This window comes from Urocampus carinirostris, chromosome 1, assembly GCF_059441175.1.
Source record: "Urocampus carinirostris isolate Australia breed hairy pipefish chromosome 1, RoL_Ucar_1.0, whole genome shotgun sequence".
Classification (NCBI taxonomy): Eukaryota; Metazoa; Chordata; class Actinopteri; order Syngnathiformes; family Syngnathidae; genus Urocampus; species Urocampus carinirostris.
In genome coordinates this window covers 45,154,492-45,178,370 of record NC_142349.1, presented here as the reverse complement: position 1 = coordinate 45,178,370, position 23,879 = coordinate 45,154,492, and the positions used below count along the sequence as shown (strand labels likewise).

The 23,879-nt window shown below is 40.9% G+C and overlaps 2 protein-coding genes across 3 annotated transcripts; both read right to left on the bottom strand.

Annotated features, from left to right (window-relative positions):
* Positions 1-503: 503 nt before the first annotated feature.
* spns1 (SPNS lysolipid transporter 1, lysophospholipid) lies at positions 504-16,246 on the bottom strand. Of its 2 annotated transcripts, none has more exons than XM_088341450.1 (14): positions 15,998-16,246; positions 15,570-15,758; positions 11,738-11,959; positions 11,141-11,206; positions 9,297-9,433; positions 9,068-9,219; positions 8,934-9,000; positions 5,755-5,897; positions 5,516-5,668; positions 4,079-4,268; positions 2,682-2,747; positions 2,506-2,604; positions 971-1,139; positions 504-886 (listed from the first exon to the last, which is right to left on the bottom strand). In XM_088341450.1, exons 3-14 carry the CDS (start codon positions 11,931-11,933, stop codon positions 816-818), a joined length of 1,509 nt encoding a protein of 502 aa, XP_088197576.1. In that variant the 5' UTR covers positions 11,934-11,959; positions 15,570-15,758; positions 15,998-16,246; the 3' UTR covers positions 504-815. The 2 variants fall into 2 exon arrangements, with proteins under 2 accessions (XP_088197576.1, XP_088197585.1); XM_088341459.1 differs by having other exon boundaries at positions 11,738-11,944.
* Positions 16,247-17,222: 976 nt separating this feature from the next.
* On the bottom strand, positions 17,223-23,185 carry nfatc2ip (nuclear factor of activated T cells 2 interacting protein). The gene is made up of 9 exons (XM_088341440.1): positions 23,020-23,185; positions 22,406-22,504; positions 22,256-22,316; positions 22,086-22,182; positions 21,925-22,023; positions 21,137-21,338; positions 19,749-19,893; positions 18,118-18,212; positions 17,223-17,500 (listed from the first exon to the last, which is right to left on the bottom strand). Exons 1-9 carry the CDS (start codon positions 23,029-23,031, stop codon positions 17,339-17,341), a joined length of 972 nt encoding a protein of 323 aa, XP_088197566.1. The 5' UTR covers positions 23,032-23,185; the 3' UTR covers positions 17,223-17,338.
* Positions 23,186-23,879: the final 694 nt, after the last annotated feature.

Genomic DNA, 23,879 nt, shown 5'->3' with positions numbered 1-23,879 from the left:
TTATGTGACATTTTTACTAAAGAACTCTGCTCACACCTTGTTTTGAGTCATTATGACGAAATTGGCGGTCAAAGTGGACCTCTATCATCTTAAGTAACTGCTGGAGGGACACAAATCTTAAATGGTATATTTGTCGACATGGGACACAGGCTTTTGCATTATTATTTCATAGATTTGATCAAATCATCAAACGACACAGTGTGAAATAAAATGTGCCGAAGAATTAGCGTTTGTCTGGAAAGCGGGTTTTTGTTGAATTCTGTCCAAAATATATGTCTCTCTAAAAAAAATTGCTTAATGGCTTTTTTGAGTCAAAAAGGGTTCCTGACCCCTGAACTAGAGAATGTGTATACAGAAGGCCAAGAAGAGGAATAGTATAGCTTTAGGTTACAACCGGTAGGTAGTTGATTAATGATTAGCAAACATATAACTAATGGAGCACCAATGGACTACAAGATGACAACTAGGCCCAACAATGTTAAAACAAGTGACACAAGCAAAGATTTAAACAAGTAAACTCCGTTTATTTCATGTAAAAAGCCACCAAGATTATAAAGTGCGGACCTAGACCCACACGAATGCCTCATCGCAAGAGAAGAAAGTTCGACAGCGCGACTAAAGCAGACACACATCAAGTTAACAAAGCTCGAGAATGTGCTGCGAGAGCACATGTGGCTATTAGAAAAAATGGTCTTAAAAACTGCATTTCGATGTGGTGTCATTTGAGTTGTTGGTTGGGTTTTTGTAGTTCCAGACCGGCGTCAAATCATAAAAATGTAAAAAAATTCAATCGAGTTAAAAACAATCTGCCAGGCTCAAATCAAAACGCTGGACACCGGGACCAGAGTTGAGCGGCCGCTTTTGGGCACCGCAATTGGCTCGTCACCTGCAAGAACAGGAAAGCGGCACGGAGTTACGTGACGTCACGGTGCGGTTACCGGTGATGTCGTACATGATCGCGGTTGCTAACCTGCGGGGTTAAAGTTCTCAGCCAGTCGGCGGTCTTCCTCGATAAAAAGGGCGGTGGCCAGAAAGAAAGCTCCACCCCCCACAGCCACAAAGGAACAAAGAAGCAGCGAAAGTTGAAGCGAGCGGAACTGCCACAGGAAGGAATCTTGCTTCCTCAAGGAGTCTGACACCTGAAACGGCAGCAAAGGCTCGCGAACGTTTAACAAGGAGACATTTGGAGATATTGTTTACTCAAAAACAGGATTGGGTGGTACTTATATAGAGGGAGAACTCCCTAAATGAATATTTCAAAGAGCGAAGGCCTGACTATGGTGTGAAACCATTCAAAAACACATCTTGTGAAGTTTCAGATAGATCAGACATATTTGACAATTTGGCCTGGCAATATAAGCCAGTGATTTTCAACCACTGTGCCGCGGCACACTAGTGTGCCGTGAGAGATGGTCAGATGCGCCGTGAGAAATTATCCAATGTCACTTTTTAAAATTTTATATAACATTTATGAATCATTTTCTGCAAATATGTCATTGTCAAGTGCCTGTGCTGTGAAAACTAGGGGTATTATAAATTATATTGTAATTAAACATACTGTTCAGTGTCATTTTATAACATTTTTGGTTAGTGGTGTGCCGCAAATTTTTTTCAATGTAAAAAAACGTGCCCTAGCTCAAAAAAAGGTTGAAAACACTGATATGAGCAATCATTGCTGTGCTTTAAAAGAGATTTTTTGAAAAGTGCAATTGAAATTTGGGTTCAAAAGATTCGCATAGGGAGTAAAACATCAAAAAACAAACATGTGTGTCACATTTGTGCGGTAAACTGTATTTTATGATCATATTTTGTATACATTTAGTTTCACAGGATTCCTACAGCTTAAGGCAAGTTAAATTCAAAACTTTTTAATGCATTTTGAAATCAAATTAAAGACCAAGTTGACCTGGCACAGCTTTTAGCCATGGCGGATGTTTTAGCCTAATGTTTGAGTAAAAAGTAAGGCGACTGGGGAGGCAACAAGGAATGCTATGAAGGTTTGGCTCATGTGCCAGTCGAACCCCCAGCTGATGATAGCATAGCAGCTGCCCTCCTTGAGGGAATTGCTGAGTCGGTTTTTTTCACTTTTACAATCAAGAAAAGAGGACGGTCAAGAAGCAGCAAGCTTAGTGATGGAAGACGTGCTCTGGTTTGGGAGAAGGCCAAGATCTCCACAAAGGCCAATGAGCCAGACAGCCGCCGCTTTTAAAGCTATCTGGGGTGTGGGGGCTGGCGCATGTCATGCTTTATTCCAGGGGTCTCAAACCTTTTTGGAGCTGAGAACTACTATATGTTACTAATTAGCGCAAATGACTAACAACTTATTGTCTTATAACCAGGTTAATTATTGGAAGTAAGGGTAAATAGACAGTGACCTGGCACTGATTACTGTATTTTCAAAACTGGTCCGTGGGCTACTCAGCTATCCCTCGGGGGCTACCTGCAGACCCCTACTTAATTCAATGCAATAAATGCCGGTGAAAATTGGAACCGAAATGAACGCACCACTCCAATGAGATAAGGACTCCCGGCGTCTCCCAGTAGATGCGATATTACGATCTGTAGTGCTTCGGCGGTCGAGCGCCGAGTGGGGACCACCACGTACTGACAAAACGACAAAAACGGGAGTTAGAAAAGGAAGAAGAGCAAAGGAACGAGCGTGCATCATGGACGTTGCTGACCAGCAAGATGTCAGCCACGATGGCCCAGTTCATGGACAGGACCGTCTCTCCCAAGAAGATAAACACCTGCACACACGTTATCTGAATTCATACACTGGATGGGGACGACGAGCAGAAGACAAGCATGAGACAAAACAGGGGTCAACGAGCCATGAAAACAAAATTTTTTTGATTTGGTGTTTTTTGAGCGCCACATTGTATATTTTCAAGAGAAAATTCAACAAAAGAGCTCTCCAGACAAGTTGTTTTTTTCAGTGGATTTTTTTCACTGTGTGATTTTTTATGATCAAATCTATGAAATAATAATGCCAAAGCCTGTGTCCTATATCAACATAAATATAGCTCTTAAACATGGTTTCCCTTCCTTCAGTTACTTAAAGGTGGGTTGCATTGTTTGAGGCGTCTTTAAAAAGTTGAGAGTAGAATAATTTCTCAATTAAGTATGTGTTAACAAAAGCCTTCATATTTGTTTTTCTCATAGCGCCTATCTGCTTTTATCTCACTTTTAGCAACGCTGTTGCAGGACGCACAACACATTAGGTGGAAGGAAAGGGGCAAAGAAGGTGGTAGTTTGGAAAGTCACATTATGATTGTCATTGTCATTTTCCTTAGTGTACTATTAAAATTGTAAGAATAAGAAAAGGCCTGTTTCAAATACAGTCTTAAAGCCAACCTAAACCCCCAAATAAATGAAAAACGAAAGGTTTATTCGCGCGTGTGTAAGAAATGCATGTAATTGATAAATGAGCTGCCCAAGGCTGCGATCGTGAATTTAAACCTGGACATGGCGGCAGAAAGTAACAAAGTTTCAAATTCCGAACAGTACCTTGAAGATCGTTGAGGCTCATTTTTGTTATAAATACTGTTTTCAAAACGAGGTGCGAGCAGAGTTCTTTTGAAAAATGTCACAAAATACTGCAAATGGAATAATGATATATTTATCTTCTGCGCAGATGGCACTGGGAGAGAGACAGGGGGTGCACTATGTGTGCAGAGATCTGCTTCCTTAATCAAATTGCTATGGGTGTTGGCTGGCGTTTTGGGTGTGTAAAGTTTGTTCTGTGGGCTTTCATCATAAAGTGCCCTAACAGTGAACGTACATTGTTTAAATGAGCTTCCATATACATGTTTCCATGTACAGCAAAAACGGGGTCTGTTTGTTTAACGCAGGGAGTGTAAACTGAAGCTGGAAGCTAGACCGAACCAGGCAGTCAGTGCTTTGCTTCGGATTTGCAAATACTACGTTGGAAAAATACAGAAGCAATTAGCATGGCTTCTATTTTATCTCCAAGTCAGATGTACTCATGGAGATGACCATCCATACCTGGCTCCGGAGCCATACATACTGACACAAAAGGACATAAAGCAAGCTAGTAACTAGCGTGCGCTACACTCACGTAGGTGGCGACGGTGCTGGCCTGAGCGCTGACAACGGCGAGGTAGAGGAAGGGCGCAGAGAGCAGAAGGCCGGCAGCGCAGACCAGAGGGTCGGCGCGTGGCGTTCGCTTTCGGAGCATGCGGCTCAGTTGCACGCCGCTGGCCACGCCCAGCACGCCGGTCACGCACGTGATGATGCCGAAGATCAGACTGCCCACACGCACAACAAAACAGCTCTGTCATTTTAAAAGCCAGCGAATTACGTGCAAGATTGCAAGTCCTAAATATCAACTTCCCAAATACGACTATTCCAAGGATTTTGGAAGACCGATTATGCCACGTGTAGGAATAAATATATCAATAAATACAGACGATTAAATGCCATAAAAATAAAGACACCTCGAGAATTTCTGTATACAAGTTTTATTTGGAACAAAAATCCTGCTCACTATACGAAAAGAAAATGTGGTTCACAAACAGCCCCAGTGACTACCAATAGAGACCGCTCACAGCCAGCATCAGCTCGTCCTGTTTGCGCATGCAAACTACCCTTAGCAAAAAAAGGTTTTTGTGTATGTTTAATTCAAGTTTCTGTAACTTGAATTTTAAGAGTACCATATGGGCAAACATATCATCAACAGTCTCCCGTTCTCATACCTGTCAAGCTCTGTGGATTGCTCTCCTTATTGATGATTGTTTTCTTGTTAAGTGATAATAAACGTTACAAACAACTTGGCACCTACTTACAGCAAGACAGACTACATAGAATACCACAACAATATAAGCAATCTAGGACGACTGCTACTAGTACAGAGACAATCCAGATTAGAGCCAAAATGGGCAATGTTCACCAGGTACACGCTTAAATGAAACTTAAATGAATTCTAAATCCTTTTCGTATGTAATTTATAACCCTAGTGGTGAAAATTGGGCACTTACAGTGATACTGGGTTCGAATCCTTTTGAATAAAAATGTGGTACAAATACGGTCAGTAATAGTTTTCCACTCACCTGTTATTGCTTAAATAAGGTAATGTATTAGCAGAAAACCTCAAGTATTACGTGTACCCTGACTTTGGGTTCTTTTTCAGTTACAAATAAAGGCGAGTTATACACAAACAAATGCGGTATTAATTATTCTTGTCAATGTTAAAAAGGTCAGAACCCAAATCTTGTTGAGATGACATTTGATATGGACAGCAATAAAAATATTTTTACATCTATTTTGATTGCATACCATTTTAAAACCGGTCATCGTTATGTTCCCAAATGGCAAATCATCACTGATAGTTTTAGAACGGGTCTGTAGGAACACCGCTTTTCCCCGGACTGACAGAACCAGAGCGATATTGAGGTCACATTTTAGACAGTTACGGCAACAAAGGTTCTCCTTCCGTCAGCCTGGGACGAAGTCACATGACCAGCGACCACCGCTCCACACTCAGGCAAAGGCTCACCTGTCTGAGGATGAACAGTGAGCCTCCGTGCAGGGTGGGCGCTCGCCCGTAAACATGGCCGCCCTGAAAAGGAAAGTGGGCGCCCACAGTGCCAGGGAGCCTGTGACGAAGGCCACGGCCGTGAAGCCTAGCGTGGAAAGAGCGAAGCTTCGGCTGCCGACCGCAACAGGAAGAAAAAACAAACGTGTTCAGTACGGATTCGTGGAGCGCGAGATTCCCGTGCCGCCGGGAACGCGTACTTCCTGCTAAGTGCTCGTAGGTCGTCCTTCCAGCTGCTTCGGTTCAGCTGATGTTCGGGTCGAGCTTCGATGGCGCCGCGTTTGGGCTCCTGCACCACCAGGACAAGAAGCAGCACGGCCACTAGACCCAACGCTGGCGTCACCTGCAACGCAAAAAGTGTACTCAGGAGTGGTTGGACTAACCTGTTACAAAGGAACGCAATTACTTTTCTCGTTAGCGAATAATGGATCACGTTACTGATAAAATGTTGTTACTACATGGAGCATCACTGCCTTACTCATTAAATGCAGATAATAAATCTCCAACTACTGTGTAATTCAGCATCCTTCCCTTTGTCACGTACAACGCTCAATCCACCACTAATGACAGGTGGGCATGCTTATAACTACCTACAAGGTACAACTAATTAGTTATGGTGGCGCTGTCTCAGTACAGAGTAGGTGGACGGTGATTTTCTCATCATGCGATTATTCTCTATTATTCTATTAAATTAAATATAGTGATAAATCTTCAAACGAGCCTAATTCAGTCCAGGATCTTGCTGAACTTGAATTGCTCGGGTTATGCACATGTGAACCCTAGATAGCTATAAAACACTAAAAACACATTCAAACAATAATTAAACATAAAAAAACAGTATTAAGAGATATTAACGAAATAAAGTGCGAGATTATTATAAGCACCGTAACGAATGTGTGTGGAAAGTGTGGAGGAAGGATGGGTGTGGTCAGTTACAAGGAGGAGTCTTGGAGATCGAATACCTGTCCACTTACGGGTTTTCCCCATATTTATACATTTTTTTTGATGATTTCATATTGTGTATGCCGTACAACAATTTTTATAGGTGTGATTTTTTTTTTTTTTTTAAAGACTTGTTTTGCCCATTTTGGCTCTAATCCAGATTGTCTCTGTCACTGGTAGCAGTCATCCTAGATTGCTTATATTGTCACAGTATTCCAAATACCGTATTTTCCGCACTATAAGGCGCACCGGGTTATAGGGCGCACCCCGAAAAAATAGTTTTTGGTCCTATTTTTGACATACATAAGACGCACCGGATTATAAGGCGCTACAATGGGAACGTCGACAAAACAGTCAGATAGTTCAGTCCAATTTATTACCCCCTTAACATTCCGAAAGCTTGCAAAGACGCAAATACGTGTCGAGAACACATGCGGATGCGGTGTCCGTAAGATGTCACTCAAATGCATCGTTCCATCATTCGGAAGGTTAAAGTCTTGGGATTCAAGAAATGCCAACCATTCCTTAGTTTCTATTTTCTTTTTCGCTCGCAACTTTACTGTGCATATGACAATAAACACTTGGAATTGAGTTTAATTTAAAAATAGACACTCCATTCCATCCATTATCTGCACCGCTTATCACAGAAACATCGAGTTCAGTCTGAAACAAGATACAGGGACAATATAAAACCCGGAGTAGCTAACCGAAGTCGTTGTGTTCATAATAATGTGCAGCCAATGTCCTCTTATATCCGTGAGGGTAGTAAATCCAGGAGAATACAATATTTACAAATACAGAATAGAAAAAAATGCTTTCTCTATGCCATCAGCCACATGCTATACACATTTATCTTTTTCGGCCAATTGCAGGCTTTGTTTCGCCGTTTAAGCCAATGCCAGCCTGTAAATGACAAAAAGGATCCGCCCCTTGACCTCCGAATAACTTTAGCCAATAGTGATCGATTCAACTGATGATTGACACATCTTTTTCGGCCAATTGCAGGCTTTGTTTGCCGTTTAAGCCAATGCCAGCCTGTAAATGATAAAAAGGATCCGCCCCTTGACCTCCGAATAACTTAAGCCAATAGTGATCGATTCAAATGATGATTGACACATTGGTTAGCCAATGAAACGCCGGTAAATAAATCCCAGCATACACCGCGTACTACTTGGCGTTCGGGGGAAAATCTAGTCGGCGGCTGCAAGTTAGTTGGAAAATTTTTAAATTGATCTATAAATAAGGCGCACTGTATTATAAGGCGCATGGTCAGCTTTTGAAAAAAATAAAGGCTTTTAGGTGCGCCTTATAGTGCGGAAAATACGGTAGTTTGTCATACTGTGAGTAAATAGTTGCCACGTTTTGTTTCCAAGGTTTATTATTGCCCAATGAAGGGAATTGCCACCATTAATAGGGGAAGCAATTTGCTAAGGTCAACTGTGTGAGAGACTGATTATAATATGAAAGCACAGTACAGAGTACACTTAAAATTAAGGTTACTGTAGCTATATGTGTATGAACGTACACACAAAAAACACTACAGGACTTTTTGGGATCCTGTAGTAGTTTGCATGGGCAAACTGGACCAAACTATGCAGTCACGATTGGTGAGTGATCTAGAGCGTTCTCCAGTAGCCTCTGGGGCTGCTTGTGAATTGGATTTTCTTTCGTATAGCGAGGTTGATTTTTATCACAAAAGCTTTTTGAATGGACTTCTTGTCCCAGAAGGATGAGCCTGATTTTTGCACGTTGCATGCACTTTGAGCCATTGTACCGGCACTTTGATCAGATGTACGCCATCATCTAGAACCTGCTGAATTGGTCAAAATTCTGAAACAGGAAGCTGTCAACCAGGAATTATTTTATCACCTATCTTTCATGTTGATTATGTCTGTGTATTGTTTGTGGATTCCCTTGCAACATCTATTACAGCTTAGTCATCTTGAAAGGGGGATTGCTTTATGTGCGCCCCCTTGGAAGCCCCCTCCGCTCCGCACGCACATTCATTACTCATATTAAACTCATACTTTAAATTTTGGTAAAATAACGTTACTTATCGTATTACTGTATTTTTTATGTTTAATTACCATTTGAATGTGTTTTCAGTAATCAGGGATATGTGTATTATAGCTATTTAGGGTTCACGTGTATACTTTTGGGATGACAGGAGAGGACCCATTAGTTTTTAATGATTTTATATTGGGAAAATTTGCTTGCTACACAAGCAATTAAAGCTATGAGCATGATCCTGGAGGTAACATTGTAGTTATTTTTGGAGTAACGTGCGACTTTCTGGTGTCAGTAATCTGAGGGGCAACAGAGTTAGAGTACATTTTAAGTGAAGTAACTAGTAACTATAACCAGTTACCATTTTTCAGTAACACACACAACACTGATGCTCAGACAGCGGCACCATCACACACACGCACCAACGTACCCTGAGAGCCCAGTGCCAGTCCTTGGCCACGTTACTGACTTGAGAGCCCACAATGTAGCCCAGACCACTGCAGGGATAAGACAAAGATGACAACAACAGCGGGCATGAAGATATTGGAAAAGCCTGGCGCCTACCTGCCCACGGGGATGGCAAAGTAAAAGATGGAAAGCATGTTGGTGCGTTTGTCCTTGACGTAAAGGTCGGCGATTATGGTGGGCGCGATGGTGGAGTAGCTGGCTTCCCCCACGCCCACCAGGCCCCGCGTCAGCAGCAGCGCCCAGAAATGCTAAAGCGCACCAAAAGTTGACGTCCCGGAATTAAGTCGAAGAAAATTCACACAGGATATTCCCACTTGCCACTGACCTCCTTGGGTGTGAAGGAGCTGGCGAGGGTGACCAAGGACCAGAACGAGATACCGGCGCTCATGATCAATTTTCTGTTGTAGCGATCGCCAAGGTATCCAAAAAGCGGCGCCAGGAACATGTAGCTGCAGATGAAGACTGGAGGCGAGACGGAGAAAAAGTGACATTAGCTACAAACGGCCGCAGCTGTGTGAACCCCTTGATCACATGTCAACATTGCAGCCATATTGGCTATGGCAAAGCACACTAAAGAGAGAGATTGGCTATTGATAAGTTACAAGTACCTACCAAATCAGGACCTTTCTAAAGAGCCTTTTGTCTTAAGAGGTTTTTTTAGCCGGTGTTGCTACATACATTCATAAACACAACAAAATTGACGAAGCAAATTGAAATCTAGGGTACAGATTCAAACGTTTTATTTTCATAACTCAACACCGCTGCTAATCAAGAGTTACTAAGTTGTGATTTAAAATCTACCAGTTAGGTGAAGTAAGGACACAGTATATATTTCCCTTCCATCTAGGCTACAGCTCGGTAGCCTAGATGGTAGGGCTCCTGCTCTGAGACTGGGAGGTCGCTGGTTCAAGCCTCGGCCGAGTCATACCTAAGACTTACAACATTGGTACTCATTGCCTCCCTGCTTGACGCTCGGCATTAAGGGTTGGAAAAAGGCACAAGGAAAAATACAAACTACAAAGATTCAAGTGACGAAACGACATACAATTTTTTGCCCAGCTTTTAAGTGAAGTTTTTGTTTTTTGGGAACCCGTAGCAGCACGATGGCAGACAATGATGCCGGGTTCCGCTAGGTGAGCCTCATATTATGGAATGTAAATGCAAATTTCTCAACCTGAAGGCATTTTAATGCACATTTATATGTTTGTTATGTATGTTTGATAATTATTTAAATCAATATATGTTTTAAATAAATGATGGGTTTTTACAACTAGGAGGTGCTGAATAATACAGATTGTCCCTTTAATTGATGTTTTTTTTTAATTTAAAATTGATGGAGTGTCTTCATCCAGACTGACTGATTCATTTGTTACAAGTACAACTGTTTCATTTCTTACACGCACTAACCAAAATCTAGCATACTCCTATAACATCACTAAGTCATATAAACCAGAGTTCTTCAACTTTTTCTGTACCACATACTGGTTTAATTTTTGACAACATTCTCATGACCTGGCCCAAAAACAATACAAGTAATACCTAAACCACTAGGAGACTTGGATAACATTGGAAACGGTATAAGATTTTATGCTATTATTACACTCTTTTTTCCCACCGTACCGCATTATAAAACATTGTTTTGGCTGCACTATTTCCCACAATGCCCCAATACAATGTTGTACAATGTGGCGCCGTGAGTAAAAATAATGTGATGAGATAAAATCAGGTCCTGCTCCATGTCAACCGTAATCCTAGAGGTCTTGTGGTTGGGCTTCGGCGTTCTCACCACCATGATCAGGGTTTGATTACCTTTGCATCTAAAGCTTAGAAAATGTGGTCAGCGGTATTGACTCATCAATCATTGCTTAAATTCGGTACTACCGTTAACACTCGTGTATAACGCGCTCCTAAAATTGTAGTTTTTTGGAGGGGTGAAAAAAGGCGCGTTATAGGTGTAGGCAAAAAAAAAAGAGGCCAATTTTCTTTCTTACTGTATGGCCCGATGCCAAACGACCTACGGCCCAGTACCGGTCAGCAGCACGGTGGTTGCTGATCACTGATATAAACATCTTGTCATTTTGTCATTTTCAGGCAAGGCCGGATTCTGACATATCCAACATGGTGGCGCAAAATTAGTACAGTAGTTTGAAGTGCACGGTGTGTGCTCACCTGTCTGGAGCAGACCCGATTTGCTGTCATCGATTCCGAAATAACGCTCGATGTCGGGAAGCACGCCTGGCAGACATAACACATCATCAGCATTAGCTGTGGGCTCGAATCAGCGTGCAAGTTTGTGATGTGAAGCTCGCTACCGAAACAGCTCTATGAGCTGCCTCTTTGAAATGTATGATGAAAGCCGGCACCCCAGCAATAGGGAGCCGGCTTCCTTTCTCTTTGAATTTTTTTCCCTCCACTTTCTCTCACTATCATTCTCTCTCTCCCTCTCTCTCCCTCTCTTGCTCACTCCATCTCTCTACGAGTGGTGGCATGTCATTGTTTGCTCAATATATACAATTTGAAAGTGTACATTAGTTCACTGTAGATTGAAACAATAATGGCTATTATAATACAGTAGCATATATTTTTAGAAATTAGTTCTTAATTCATTTGGAGCATAAATGTTTCATTATTATTGGTAATGTATAATTAAAAAAACAATTCAGAAAAGTCGTTTGGGAGCCGAAAGAGCCGGCTCGTTTTCGTGAGCCGAGCCCAAAGAGCCAGTTATCTAAAAAGAACTATATTTCCAATCACTAGTGTGCCTACCGGCAACAGTGAACCTGTCCATGTAGTTGAGCAGGTTGACGTAGCACAAGATCAGGACGGTCAAGACGGCGCGCACGGGCGCCACGCCGCTGCACGGCTCCTCCGCCACATCCCGACACTCCTCTTCCTCCTCCGCCACTTCATTGTCGTCCAGCACAAACGGAGCCGAGTCTGACGTGGGCGTGTCTGTGGACATGGCAGCAGCCACTGGGAGGCCACCGCCTCGAAAGAGTTAAGTTATCATTCTGTTAGTGTGTTGAATACGTTTTCTATTGAGAAAAAAAAGACCGTGTACATCAAACATGTCAAACTCAATTTGGCTTGGGGGCCAGATTCGGACTTTATGTTCCCAGGTGTGCTAATAAGATAAAAAAAAAAAAAAGTTTTTTTTTATTACTTCGCTTTATCATTCAGCCTGCATTAGTAGCCTTTCCTGCACATTTTAATCATGGATGAAAAGGGATCTATTCTAGCACAACACATTTATGCACAAAAAAAATAAAAATAAATGATTTTTATGTTTGGCATTGAATGTGTGGACAAATTGTTTGTGTTAACAGTTGAATAAATGCAGCTTTACATCAGTACCAACTCACCACACTAAAAATAAAACCTCAAGTGGGAGCCATGAATAAAAAATATGCTTGCCTACATTGTCATACTGCTTTGAAATGAATAAGAAAGTAATACAAAATAAGAGTTTTAGCAGTAAACAGGAAATATCAGATACCAATACCAGGCCTGGGCCTACTGAAGCTGAGAAAATACTGCACAAAATTGTCGTTTAACCTAAACACAGATAACTCTTATTTTTAACGATCTGTGCAAACGAATGTCGTGCAGTCACACCTTGCCTGCTCTACTTAAACACAAAGCTATATTCCACTTATCTTTTTGCGCCTTAACCCTAAAAAAATAAGATCTTGATATTTTGGTAGAGCTTATTTTTGTGACTTGTTCTCAAACACTGATTTGAACCCAAAGCGACCCAGTCAAAATTCTAGGTGTCATATTTGATCCTAATTTGTCATTTCAGTTACACATGAAAAAAATGACAACAATAGCTCTATCCCACCTTCGGGATATCGCAATATTCACTTGATTCTGTGAACTCGGATGCTGAGATTATAATTTATGTGTTTGTTACTTCTCGGCTTGATTACTGTAATGTATTGCTCTCTGGTCTCCAGTATCAAAAGTTTGCAGCTGGTTCAAAACGTGGAAGCGAGACTTTTGCCTAGGACAAGAAAGTTTGATCAGATCACTAAAATTTTAGCTACTTGCACTGGCGCCTCGGGTGCGTCTTGAAAACATTTACATTATACCTATATTACGGTAATTGTTGACATTTACTATGTTTTGTGTATTGTTACCCAATGCAACATCGATTGCATCCTGGAAGGGGATTATCTCTCGTGTGCCCCTTTAGTTAGGTTTCTTATTTTCCTCATGTTGAGGTTATTGAGTTTTTACTTGTCCGCATGCTGCTTTCAGATCAGGTGATGGTGTAATTGTGACCCGTGTAGTCCTTTGGGACATTTTGTGAATTAGAGCTACACAAATAAATGTGACTTGACACTCTTGCAGTTTACTTGTTGTTACTGAAATTCTGGATCTTTTTGCCATCAATATAATGCGTCAAATCCTGAGTAGCAGCACATTTAAGAATGTCATTCAAGTGTTTGTTTCTTGGCCTTGAGCTCTGCTATGTTTTCTAATTGTTCATTACAGAGAACACCTGGTCACCAAGATAAGTAGTCCCAAACATGGATAGAGCCTTGAATTAGAGGTAAGATCTTGGGCCCCGGAACCGACTAGAACCCGAATTTTGGGCCAAGTTCGGGTTTCAAAGGTCAATCATTAACTTATTTCTCTCTCTCTCTCTCTCTTTTTCCCTAAGTGGAGGATCTAGACAGGATGATCTTAATTTTACTAAAGTAATTATTTACATAAAGAAAATGTTCATCAAACGATCAGTTCTACTCAAAATGACTAAATCCAAAGAAATGTTCCTCCGATGTGCTGGGGTAAAAGATGCGCGGATTCCTTCCTCAGCCTCGCTCACGTCAGTCGTCATCTCTGCTTCTTGCCAAGCTTTACAAACTTTCTTTCTGCTTTTTGGCCAAATCTTTCACTATTTGCAGGTTGTAATCTGCAGAATTTGATTTTCTTCTCCGTGCCATTTTGTTCAGTTTCACCTTTGTTCACTGGTCGTTGCTAAAATGCGCACTTCGCCGTCGAACTATTCCTTTTAGCGCTGAGCTTGCATTGCACACTTGATTTGAGGGACTCGGCCAAGAGTAAACAAGCTGTGCAAGTCAGCCGAAACGCACGATTTGTCGTTGAAGTACGCACAGTCCGAGTAAAGCTTTGTACTTTTGGTGGCAAATTAAAGGTTTGGGTTTATTTCTGGCTCGTTTATCAAATCAAGTTACCGTATTTTCTGCACTATAAGGCGCACCTAAAAGCCTTTATTTTTTTCAAAAGCTGACCATGCGCCTTATAATACAGTGCGCCTTATTTATGGATCAATATTAAGTCGCAAAGTCTTGCAACTAATGCAGCAGCCGCCGACTAGATTTTCCCCCGAACGCAAAGTAGTCCGCGATGTATGCTGGGATTTATTTACCGGCGTTTAATTGGCTGACCAATGTGTCAATCATCATTTGAATCGATCACTATTGGCTAAAGTTATTCGGAGGTAAAGGGGGCGGATCCTTTTTATCATTTACAGGCTTGTATAGGCTAAGGGGCAAAATAAAGCCTGCAATTGGCCAAAAAAGATGAATGTGAATAGCATGTTAGGTCGAACTACGGCGGGGGAGGAAACAGTATTTTATTATTCTTTACTGTATTTGTAAATATTTTACGCTCCTGGATTTACTACACTCACGGATATAAGAGGACCATGGTTGCACATTATTATTGAACACAACGACTTCGGTGAGCTACTACGGCTATATATTTTCTCAGTATCTTGTTTCAGACTGAACTCGATGTTTCTGTGATAAGCTATTTTTAAATTAAACTCAATTCCAAGTGTTTATTGTCATATGCACAGTAAAGTTGCGAGCGAAAAAGAAAATAGAAACTAAGGAATGGTTGCCATTTCTTGAATCCCAAGACTTTAACCTTCCAAATGATATTTGGAACGATGCATTTGAGTGACATTGTTGGGACACCGCATCCGCACGTGTCTAAGACACGTATTTGCTTCTTTGCAAGCTTTGGGAATGTTAAGGGGGTAATAAGTTTGACTGAACTGTTTGACTGAACTATCTGACTGTTTTGTCGACGATCCCATTGTAGCACCTTATAATCCGGTGCGTCTTATGTATGTCAAATATAGGACCAAAAACAATTTATTCGGGGTGCGCCCTATAACCCGGTGCGCCTTATAGTGCGGAAAATACGGTAATCCATCGTGTTCGGGCGGGCTCGGTTTTTATACCCGCGATTCGGGTCAGGCTGAATTTTTTGAGGCCCGATCTTACCTCTACCTTGAATAAACACGAGCTCTTTTACACCTTGACTGCCCTCTAGCGGCGAAAAGAGCATTTGGTTGTTATTTATAAAAAAGAATAAGGTAACTTTTGATGATTTGGCCCTCGGCTCGAATCCCTGAAGCGTGTGCCGAGTATTTTAGATGAGTGTTTCATGAACCGCGAGTGGAGGTGTGTGTTGATGGCATACGCGGTGACGTTTTAAGCCTCAAGAAGAATTTTGCCATCACCAGAAATGAGCTAGACGCTTGCTTCTTTTTTGAAAAACTCATCTTGCTAGTGTACATGGACAGCTTTCCTTAATGCAAGTTCATGCAGCAGGTAGGTACCTAAATAGGTGGTCTGAGGGCTTGATGAGCCTTGGTCACGAGTTGCATCAGAGGTGGGCGTGTGTTATTTGATTGAACTTTTCCTCCGAGGAAGCACGTGACTCTTTGGCGATCACGGCATTCATTCGCTCATTACTTGTTTCGCTCTCTGTCTTACAACTTCCGTGGATTTTCCATCTTCTAACAAACCTGCACGAAAAGATAAAGAATGTGGAGTAGAACTCGTAGTTTCTAAAATAAAAACCAATAACTATTAAAAAGTATAACATCATGCGTCGGCAGAACCCAATAAACCAGATAAACACAAATGGCTAATTCATATAAACAAATACATGTACTACATTTTAAAATGTAAAAACAAATTCAAAAGCGTTGTTCTTGTGTTCCTCTGTAGCACTAAATACAGTTTTAGGAAACTTGTTGTTTACCTCCAGATGCAATGACTCAGACACCTTCATACGCTTCCGGCATATTCATAGCGACAGCAAAATTGTCAACTTCTCTTCTTTTCTCTCACTCTCTTGCTTTTGTAGTCCACGGGCGATGATTACAGTAGCTGGCAAGAGAAGTTTTTCCCGAGTGTAAGTAAGGGCTCACAAATAACGTTTATTTGCAGCCGCCATGACACTGATGATAACTTCCGGTTGTTTGCTCACGTGACAACTGATCACGTGTCTCAAGCCGGTCACACTCACGTGATGGGGAGGTTTCCGTAGAACTTTTGAACATTTATTATATCTTATCAAAAATTCTAAGATACTAAGTCTGAAAAAAAATCTGAATTTTAACAAGAAGCCTGCCTCGTTTCTGTGTTTTGTTAAATTTATGAAAAGTATTTCGTCTGGACGTTCTATTTTTAAATATTTTACCTAAATGTTCGTTTTAGAGGAATAAATAAATTATATTTACTACACATTTTAAAGATAACAATATACGTCAATAAAGTATTTGAAACCATTTAATTTCACTGCAATTTTTTCAGCCGCTCCAGAATTTATTTTCCTCATGTTGAGGTTTTTGAGTTTTTCCTTGCCCTCATGTAGGTTTTAGATCACGGCATGGTGTAATAATAGTCTGTCGTTTGCAATAATATGTGGTCTGTGCAGCCCTTTGAGACTCCTTGTGATTAAGGACTATACAAATAAAAAATGAAATGACTTGACTTGCTAAATCATTTTTCAAGATAACTTGCACTGGTTTTATATATATATATAATTGATACTGTGGTAAAATTCTCAAGATTAAGCATTCTATTTGAATCATTCATATTCCAGGACATATCAACATATTTTACAGCTTATTATTTGTCATTGCAATGTTATTTTGTTCAGTTTTACAGAATTAGTACTAGTGATACTACTCAATAATAACAAAAGTAATACTTGAAAGAATAAAATGAAAGTGCTGGTGTTCAGCCTAAACCTTACCTAGACTAACTATTCCGTCCTAGTCTTCATTCAGTCTTCAGTGTCAGAGTTTAATGATTGGGCAACTAAAAATTATGGGGTTTCCTGAGAGGTCATGGAATTATTTTGGCTGATTCTGTCTACAGCAGCTCAATATTAGATTGGCCTGCACGCCACCTAAATCACAGAACCACTGACTTGAGACAGAAATGAAGTACCACATGTAAACAAAAAAAAAAAAACAATAAAGGCTTTAATGATTTTTTACTATCAAATTAAGAGTATGAAACAATACATTTATGTTTTTACAGCAATGACAAATGAAACATAGCAGTTTTTCTTCAAGCAAGTTCCTGTTTGGCATCACATCCACACTTCTATTATGTCCCCGTTTTCCATGTCGAGCTGCGCGGGGGTCTGTTTGCTTGTGACTTTGCAGCCATCATAGTAAAACTTGACTTTTCTCTTGAGCGCAGAGGGCAAAACTGACACATACTGCAAGAAGATGGCGCCGAGCTCTGCCCCCTGTGATGAAAACGAGCCGTTAGCCCAGGGGTCGGGAACCTATGGCTCGCGAGCCATATATGGCTCTTTCTACGAGTATCTGTGGCTCAGAGACAGATTTGATTGCATGCAAAATTTCTCCATCTTGTCCAAAACTTGATTCGTCTATCCTATTAAGTTACACGCAAAGCCTCGCTCCCATCTCTCGCCAAAGGTAAGCACATAAGGCTCCCTATTCTCAGAATGTTGTGACGTTTTTACAAAATAAATGCTTGCATCTGGTTTTGAAACCAATATGTTGGAAAAAGGGTCAAAATTAGTTTAACCGATCTTGAGTAATTTCAAGAAAGAGACAAGTTTAAAGTGGTATGTTTGTTGATTTTGGGACACGGGCTCTGGCATTATTCTCTTTTCATAATTTTTATCAAATCATCAAAAATAAATGTGCTGAAGACTAAGCTTTTGTCTGGGGCGCGGGTTTAGCAATTTAGTAAATTTGTCTCATAATATATGGTGTGGCTCTTTCCCAAAGTAAAATTAATATTTTTTGCTTTTATGGCTCTTTGAGTCAAAAAGGTTCCCGACCCCTGCGTTAGCCCGATGGACAGCGAGGCACACAGCAGGAATACGCCACGTACTTTGTGCACGGAGAAGTCCTGCGTTGATCCTCGGTCTTTGCTTTGAAGACGTACCGTGATGACGGAGGTCTCTTCAGTCACCATGATAACACATTCTAGACAGAATCAACATAGTGTGCATCAACACTTCATATTTGCATTGGATAGCTGCGATAACCTTAAAGGGACAGTGTGTAATAGAGGCAAGATCTTAAACCCGGGCTTGGGGCTGGGCTTCTCTCTCGCTACAGTACTTTTTTTTTTTAAATCCACTGCTTCTCTCACAATGTTTTTTTATCCACCACTTCTCTGAGTTGTTAGCAGGCTGGCAGTTGCCTTTTTTAAAATTCACATCTCCGCTCCCCTTTCTAAACTGCTGCCTTTTTTTAAAATCCACACGTCTTTGTTCTTTTTTGTCTCTCTCTGTAGTCAATAGCGCAATTTAATTACAACCTGAAGTGAACCAGTCAACAAAAAAATCCCCTCAAATTACTTAAGAAAAACAAAAAAAACAATCATTATTAGTTATTTAATATGTCCCCTTCCGCAATTTAGCATGCATCTATTTTGAATGCTGAAATGGACCTGCAAGAAGTAAAATGTAAACAGATGAACTTAAAAGGCAAACGCGTAAGAGTCAAGTTAGAATATTATTCTTTATTTTGATCTAGTTTGTGCTTTTGCTCTTCGATCATTTACTTAGATTTTCCATTGTCAGACTATAAAAAGAACAATTTCATATCTATTTTCTCATGTATTTGAGCTACACAAATCTATATTCTTGTGGGCTTCGGTATTTCTCCGCAAAATAAGGCAAGCGCGCCTTAAGATGTTTTTTTTTGCTCTTGTTGTCTGGCCTCTTATTATTTTGTGTCCCAGCGTTATTTCGTTGTTGAAATGCATTTACAATGTTCATTAAATGTTGTAAATTTATCAAACTTAAGAAATCTTGTGTTTTTTATGCCAAAAACACAACGGGATGAAGTGATAGTAAAAAAAAAAAATCAGGCCATTAAATTTTCCTGAAGAAAAAAAGCTGAAACTTATACATAAATCTTGACCAATAAAATATGTTTTTTCTTTTTTTTTTAGGCGTGGTTCTGTCAATCAAGTTAATTAGTCTGGTTGGATTTTTTAACTCTTAGTGGTGCAAAAAACGTTGATTTGAATACTAGGCAAAAATACATGAACTATCATACCAATGTTAATTTTTGTAAAACAAATCATAGGTAGAGAAATTTGTATTTCTTTTATACAGTGGATTCCCCAATTAGGTCCTGCCATTTTTGTCCGGCAGAATGCCACCACGCTGTGAACGGTGGCACTGGCCCTCGCTCGCACCAGGCAACACAGTGCCATCTAGTGGTCAAATATTACACACTGTGGCTTTGAGGAAAGCTTTCAAAAGTTTAAATGTTCTTCTTTGGATTAATGATCTAACTGGCAATAAAATATTCATGCAAAAGTTTTCTGATTAATAATGTATTTGCAGCCCTTTGAGACTCTGATTAAGGGCTATACAAATTAAAAAAAAATTACTTGACTATGCATGAAGTGGAAAAATCCTACCATTTCACTTCATCTCAGGGAGGTGTGACACTGAGCTTCATAAAACATGCCTCAGCCCCAATTTGTGCTTGTTTTTGACTCACCCAAGATGTCAGTAATGTTGAGGCCCAACTTGCCCACGGTGGAATTTGCAGGGAGCTCCACCTCCTCCTTTAGCATTCTTAAACGGCTGCTGGGAACACCCAAAATGTCCGCCATTTGGCACACCATCTGGTCCACTGATGTAGTCTGGTCAACACAGAGGGGTTCATAGGCACAAATTGGATATTACGTATATAAAACCATTTATAAACAACTATAATGACATATAAACTTCTTCAATAGGGCTGAATGTATGCAATATTTTAAGAAATCATATGCTGCATGGATCAGACCTATAAATGATAAATGCAGGACCCCAAAAAAATCCTTCATGAGCAGCCATATCTTAGGGGTTATTTTTTTCAGATTCCAATTTTTAAAAACAAGCTAGGGATGGACAATCGAAGCAATAGTGCATCGAATCACATCAGTGTACATGTACATATTAGCCATATACAAAAAGGTAGTGGGCTGTTAGACTAGTTTGGGTGTCAACAGGCTGCTCTGGAGTCGCAGGCAGCTCTTTGGCGCGCCCCCAGTGGGCCCCTGGCGCCTTTTCAAAAATGTTTAACAAAGGAAAATGATATGGTTTCTGTACAAGAACAAACATTCTTAACATTGTCCAGTGAAAATACATGTATTTAGTGTATGTTGCCTTCCTTGTAGGGCTTACAAAGCTTTTTAATTTTTTTTCCAGCTCCAAACGTGTTTTCTTGTTACAACATTGTTCTTTTGTTTTGGGTTGCCAACACCTGGGCAAACTTCTCCTTCCCTTTCAATGCAGCCGAGCTAACTCCTACTCTCCCAGTGGTAAAATCACTGATGCTTAAGACCGGGAATACTGGCTGCTGGTTCTGCCAGGTTTCCAAATTCAGCACCATATGTAAGGAGCCACGCCACTGTGATCAGAGTCATGCTGCTGCGAGCAGAGCCAGCCATAGAGTACACTGCGAGCAGAGACAGCCAGCAGGCACGCCACGAGACCACACTACGAGCAGCAGCCTTCAAGAGCATTGCAAACCCGCTTCCCGACAACAGCTGTTGACCAGGCCGTGGGCAGCAGCCATCGAGCCGCTGAGCCACCATCCACGAGCTTCTTGCTCAGTTGCTCACTAATGTTTTTTGGGCTGCTCTCGACTTGGTCACATGCCAGGCTCCTTGATTACGCACTTCAAATAATAAATATATAATGCTTGTGGTAGGCTTGCAAAGTATTGTTGTTTGAGGCACATTAGTGTGCCTACTTTAGAACCTTTGCATTCATTTAATTCACCATTAAGTGTCAGTATTTATTCGACACTAAACCTGCCCAAGACACACCACAGGAAGTGGTGTCCCATTGACCCATGCAGTCAAGTGATACAATTCTGAATCGTGTGTGCACACAAACCCCAGTGACAGGCAGCTTGTAGACTTCTGTGCGCCATCGCACTTTCACCACCCGCAAGTTAGATGACTGCTGCCCAGCATCCGACATGATGATGACATCATCTTCGTCTTCCTGCTCCAAAAGGTCAGAACGACGCTTCCTGGTGCATGGACCCGTAGGGGAGAGGACAGCTCTTGCAGCATGCAACCTCCTGTCCACCTTGCTGGCTCATGCATATACAAAAAACGAGTTTGTAGAACTTGTGTATCAAATAAGAAAATAGTGTATTTGATCCCTCTTATAATAAAGCCATTGATGACAAAAAAGGAAGCACAGAACACAACCATAGGGGATTGTTACGATGGCGTGACGTAGCGGCCGTAAAGTGTGCGGTTGCCAAAAAGTGTGGTGATAAGAATGCCTAAAATAAATAAACAACAGTGAGCACAAACGTTTTTCATGTGCCTTATTGAACATAACGTTGATGACAAGGATGGAGTTTCCACTCTTGCCTCTTTCTCCGTTCCTCGCTCTTGCTGGTTAGGATCTTTCAGAACTTTTATTGAAGCCATCGGGCTATTCAATGCTATTGACGAGCAAAGGCGGGCAATGTTGTGTCACTATTTTTTGGATGAGACTGGACCGACTGTCACATCATCTTCCTTATCAGTTCCCGCTTTCTCCTCTCCTTTTGTTGTCATTACCCATGTTGTTTTTCATTTAATGCAAAAATGCCCCAAAAATACATACTTTAAAAAAAGAAGAAGTAGCTAAAATCTTTAATTTTGTAGTCAATACCTGACACTTACTTGATCATCCTCTTTGAACGTTGTGATAGTTTCTGGAACGGAACCTCTTCCAGTGGAGGAGGGGGAGACAGCGAGGGATTCTCCTTTCGGACACACACACTGTACACACACATTACAAATTCTGCATGTATGTGTGCTGCTACCAAAATGACAATACATACACTTCCTGGTCGTCATCAGAGTCACTGATGATTGTGAGCACTGGGTCTTCTCGATGAGTCGGACTCGTCAGTGACCACAGATCAGCTAAATCGTCATCTTTTGGTAGGAGAGAGACACTGTGAGAATGCAATTATTCTGTATGACCCTGTCTTTAATGATCACATCTGACCTGCCTTTTCTTTATCCATCAAGACTGGAAGATCCACCTTCAGTTCGAAGGTTCTGCTCACCTAAAAGCCAGCACAACATCCAGAGCAGGATGATTATGAAGCTAGCTTAAACCATAACATCTCTTTTGCAGGCTGCGTATTTAACTGGCCTTGTTGGAGTAGATGGGCACAGGTACAATAGCCGACGCGTCCAAAAAGCAACGACGTTTGGAAGAAGCCTTGACTGCTGCCGAGTCCCCATCCGTAGCCTGGTCAAAGAAAACATTACGAGCACCATTTAATGTGACAGAGAGAGCATCGCAGTGCATGACTGGTCATATGTTGCTTGGCAAGGGATGTGTTTGGATTTAAGACCACTTTCCGGTCTTCATGTCCTTAACATTGGTTTGACATTTTAGTGTATGGTTGTCAAAAGCAGGACATTTGGGCATTTGCTAATGGGAGAATAACAAGGTTGATGCGTGTCCTCTCTCTGTACAAAAAGGGGGGTTCTATGTGGAATTTGACTTAAAACGTCTTAGTTTTAAGGATCCATACACATTTATAGGAACGCACTAACATGCCAAAACAATGACCGGGATATATGGACAGCGTTAAGAGACACTTTAAGATGATTCAAAAATTTGCCGGTAAACTTGAAGAAGATAATTAAACTTTACTACTAAAAGGGTTTTAAGACCAAATTTTCTCCCGCTGGTTTGGATTAGCTTGGGCAACAGAAGTTTAGTTCTTTTTTCTGGGACATAACATGAGACAAACCCACCGCATTCGCCATCTTGTTTGCTGTCTACATTTGTTCCTCTGCTGCCTTCACGGACCATAAGACAAAACATAATCGACACAAAAAAATCTAATCTACAGACCTAAACGTTTGTCAGATTCTCAAGGATTCCCGCCAATCCACGCGCCTTTTTATTATAGGTTTGTTGTAACACTATTTTATGACAGCGCGCTTTTTATTTGAATTCTATCACTTTTACTGTGAACGCGCGTTGCTGATTGGTGGTTGATGGCTCTTAAGCGTCAGTTAATTGGTTTGAAAACAGAAACAAAAAAATGAAATGTAAGACCGCAAATAATGGCGATCGCCTAAGTTTCCATGTAGGTGTGTACATATGTACGTATGTATGTATATGACACCTGTCTTGTTCAACTACATCAGTTTTCTAGCGCTCTCTTGTGACCCTATGGAGGAAAATGCACCCAAAAGTCGTCAGCTGAATGACCAATATTTCCACACGGCAAAATTGAATCCCGACCCCACAAGTATAGCAAAAAATCGATAAATGAAATGCAGCCTGGTCTAGTCTGAGCGGTGTATTTTGGCTTACCGTAATCGGTTGTAGATTTGCTGAGTCAGGATGAAAAGTCGCCGATGAAAAGCCACCTGTAGATATTTTGAACACACATGCGAGTTTGCAGCATCCTCAAGTACACCCTCAGGATCGATTTCAGAATCAGCATACCTGTCAAGCTCCACGGCTCCATGCCCTTACAAACTGTGGTATTTTCCCTTACAAAATACAAAATAATTTTACACCATATTTTTTTTACAAACGTGTTTATTTATGTAGTTTAACATGTTATATTGTACATGTGTTTTGTTATATCAGATATATTGTT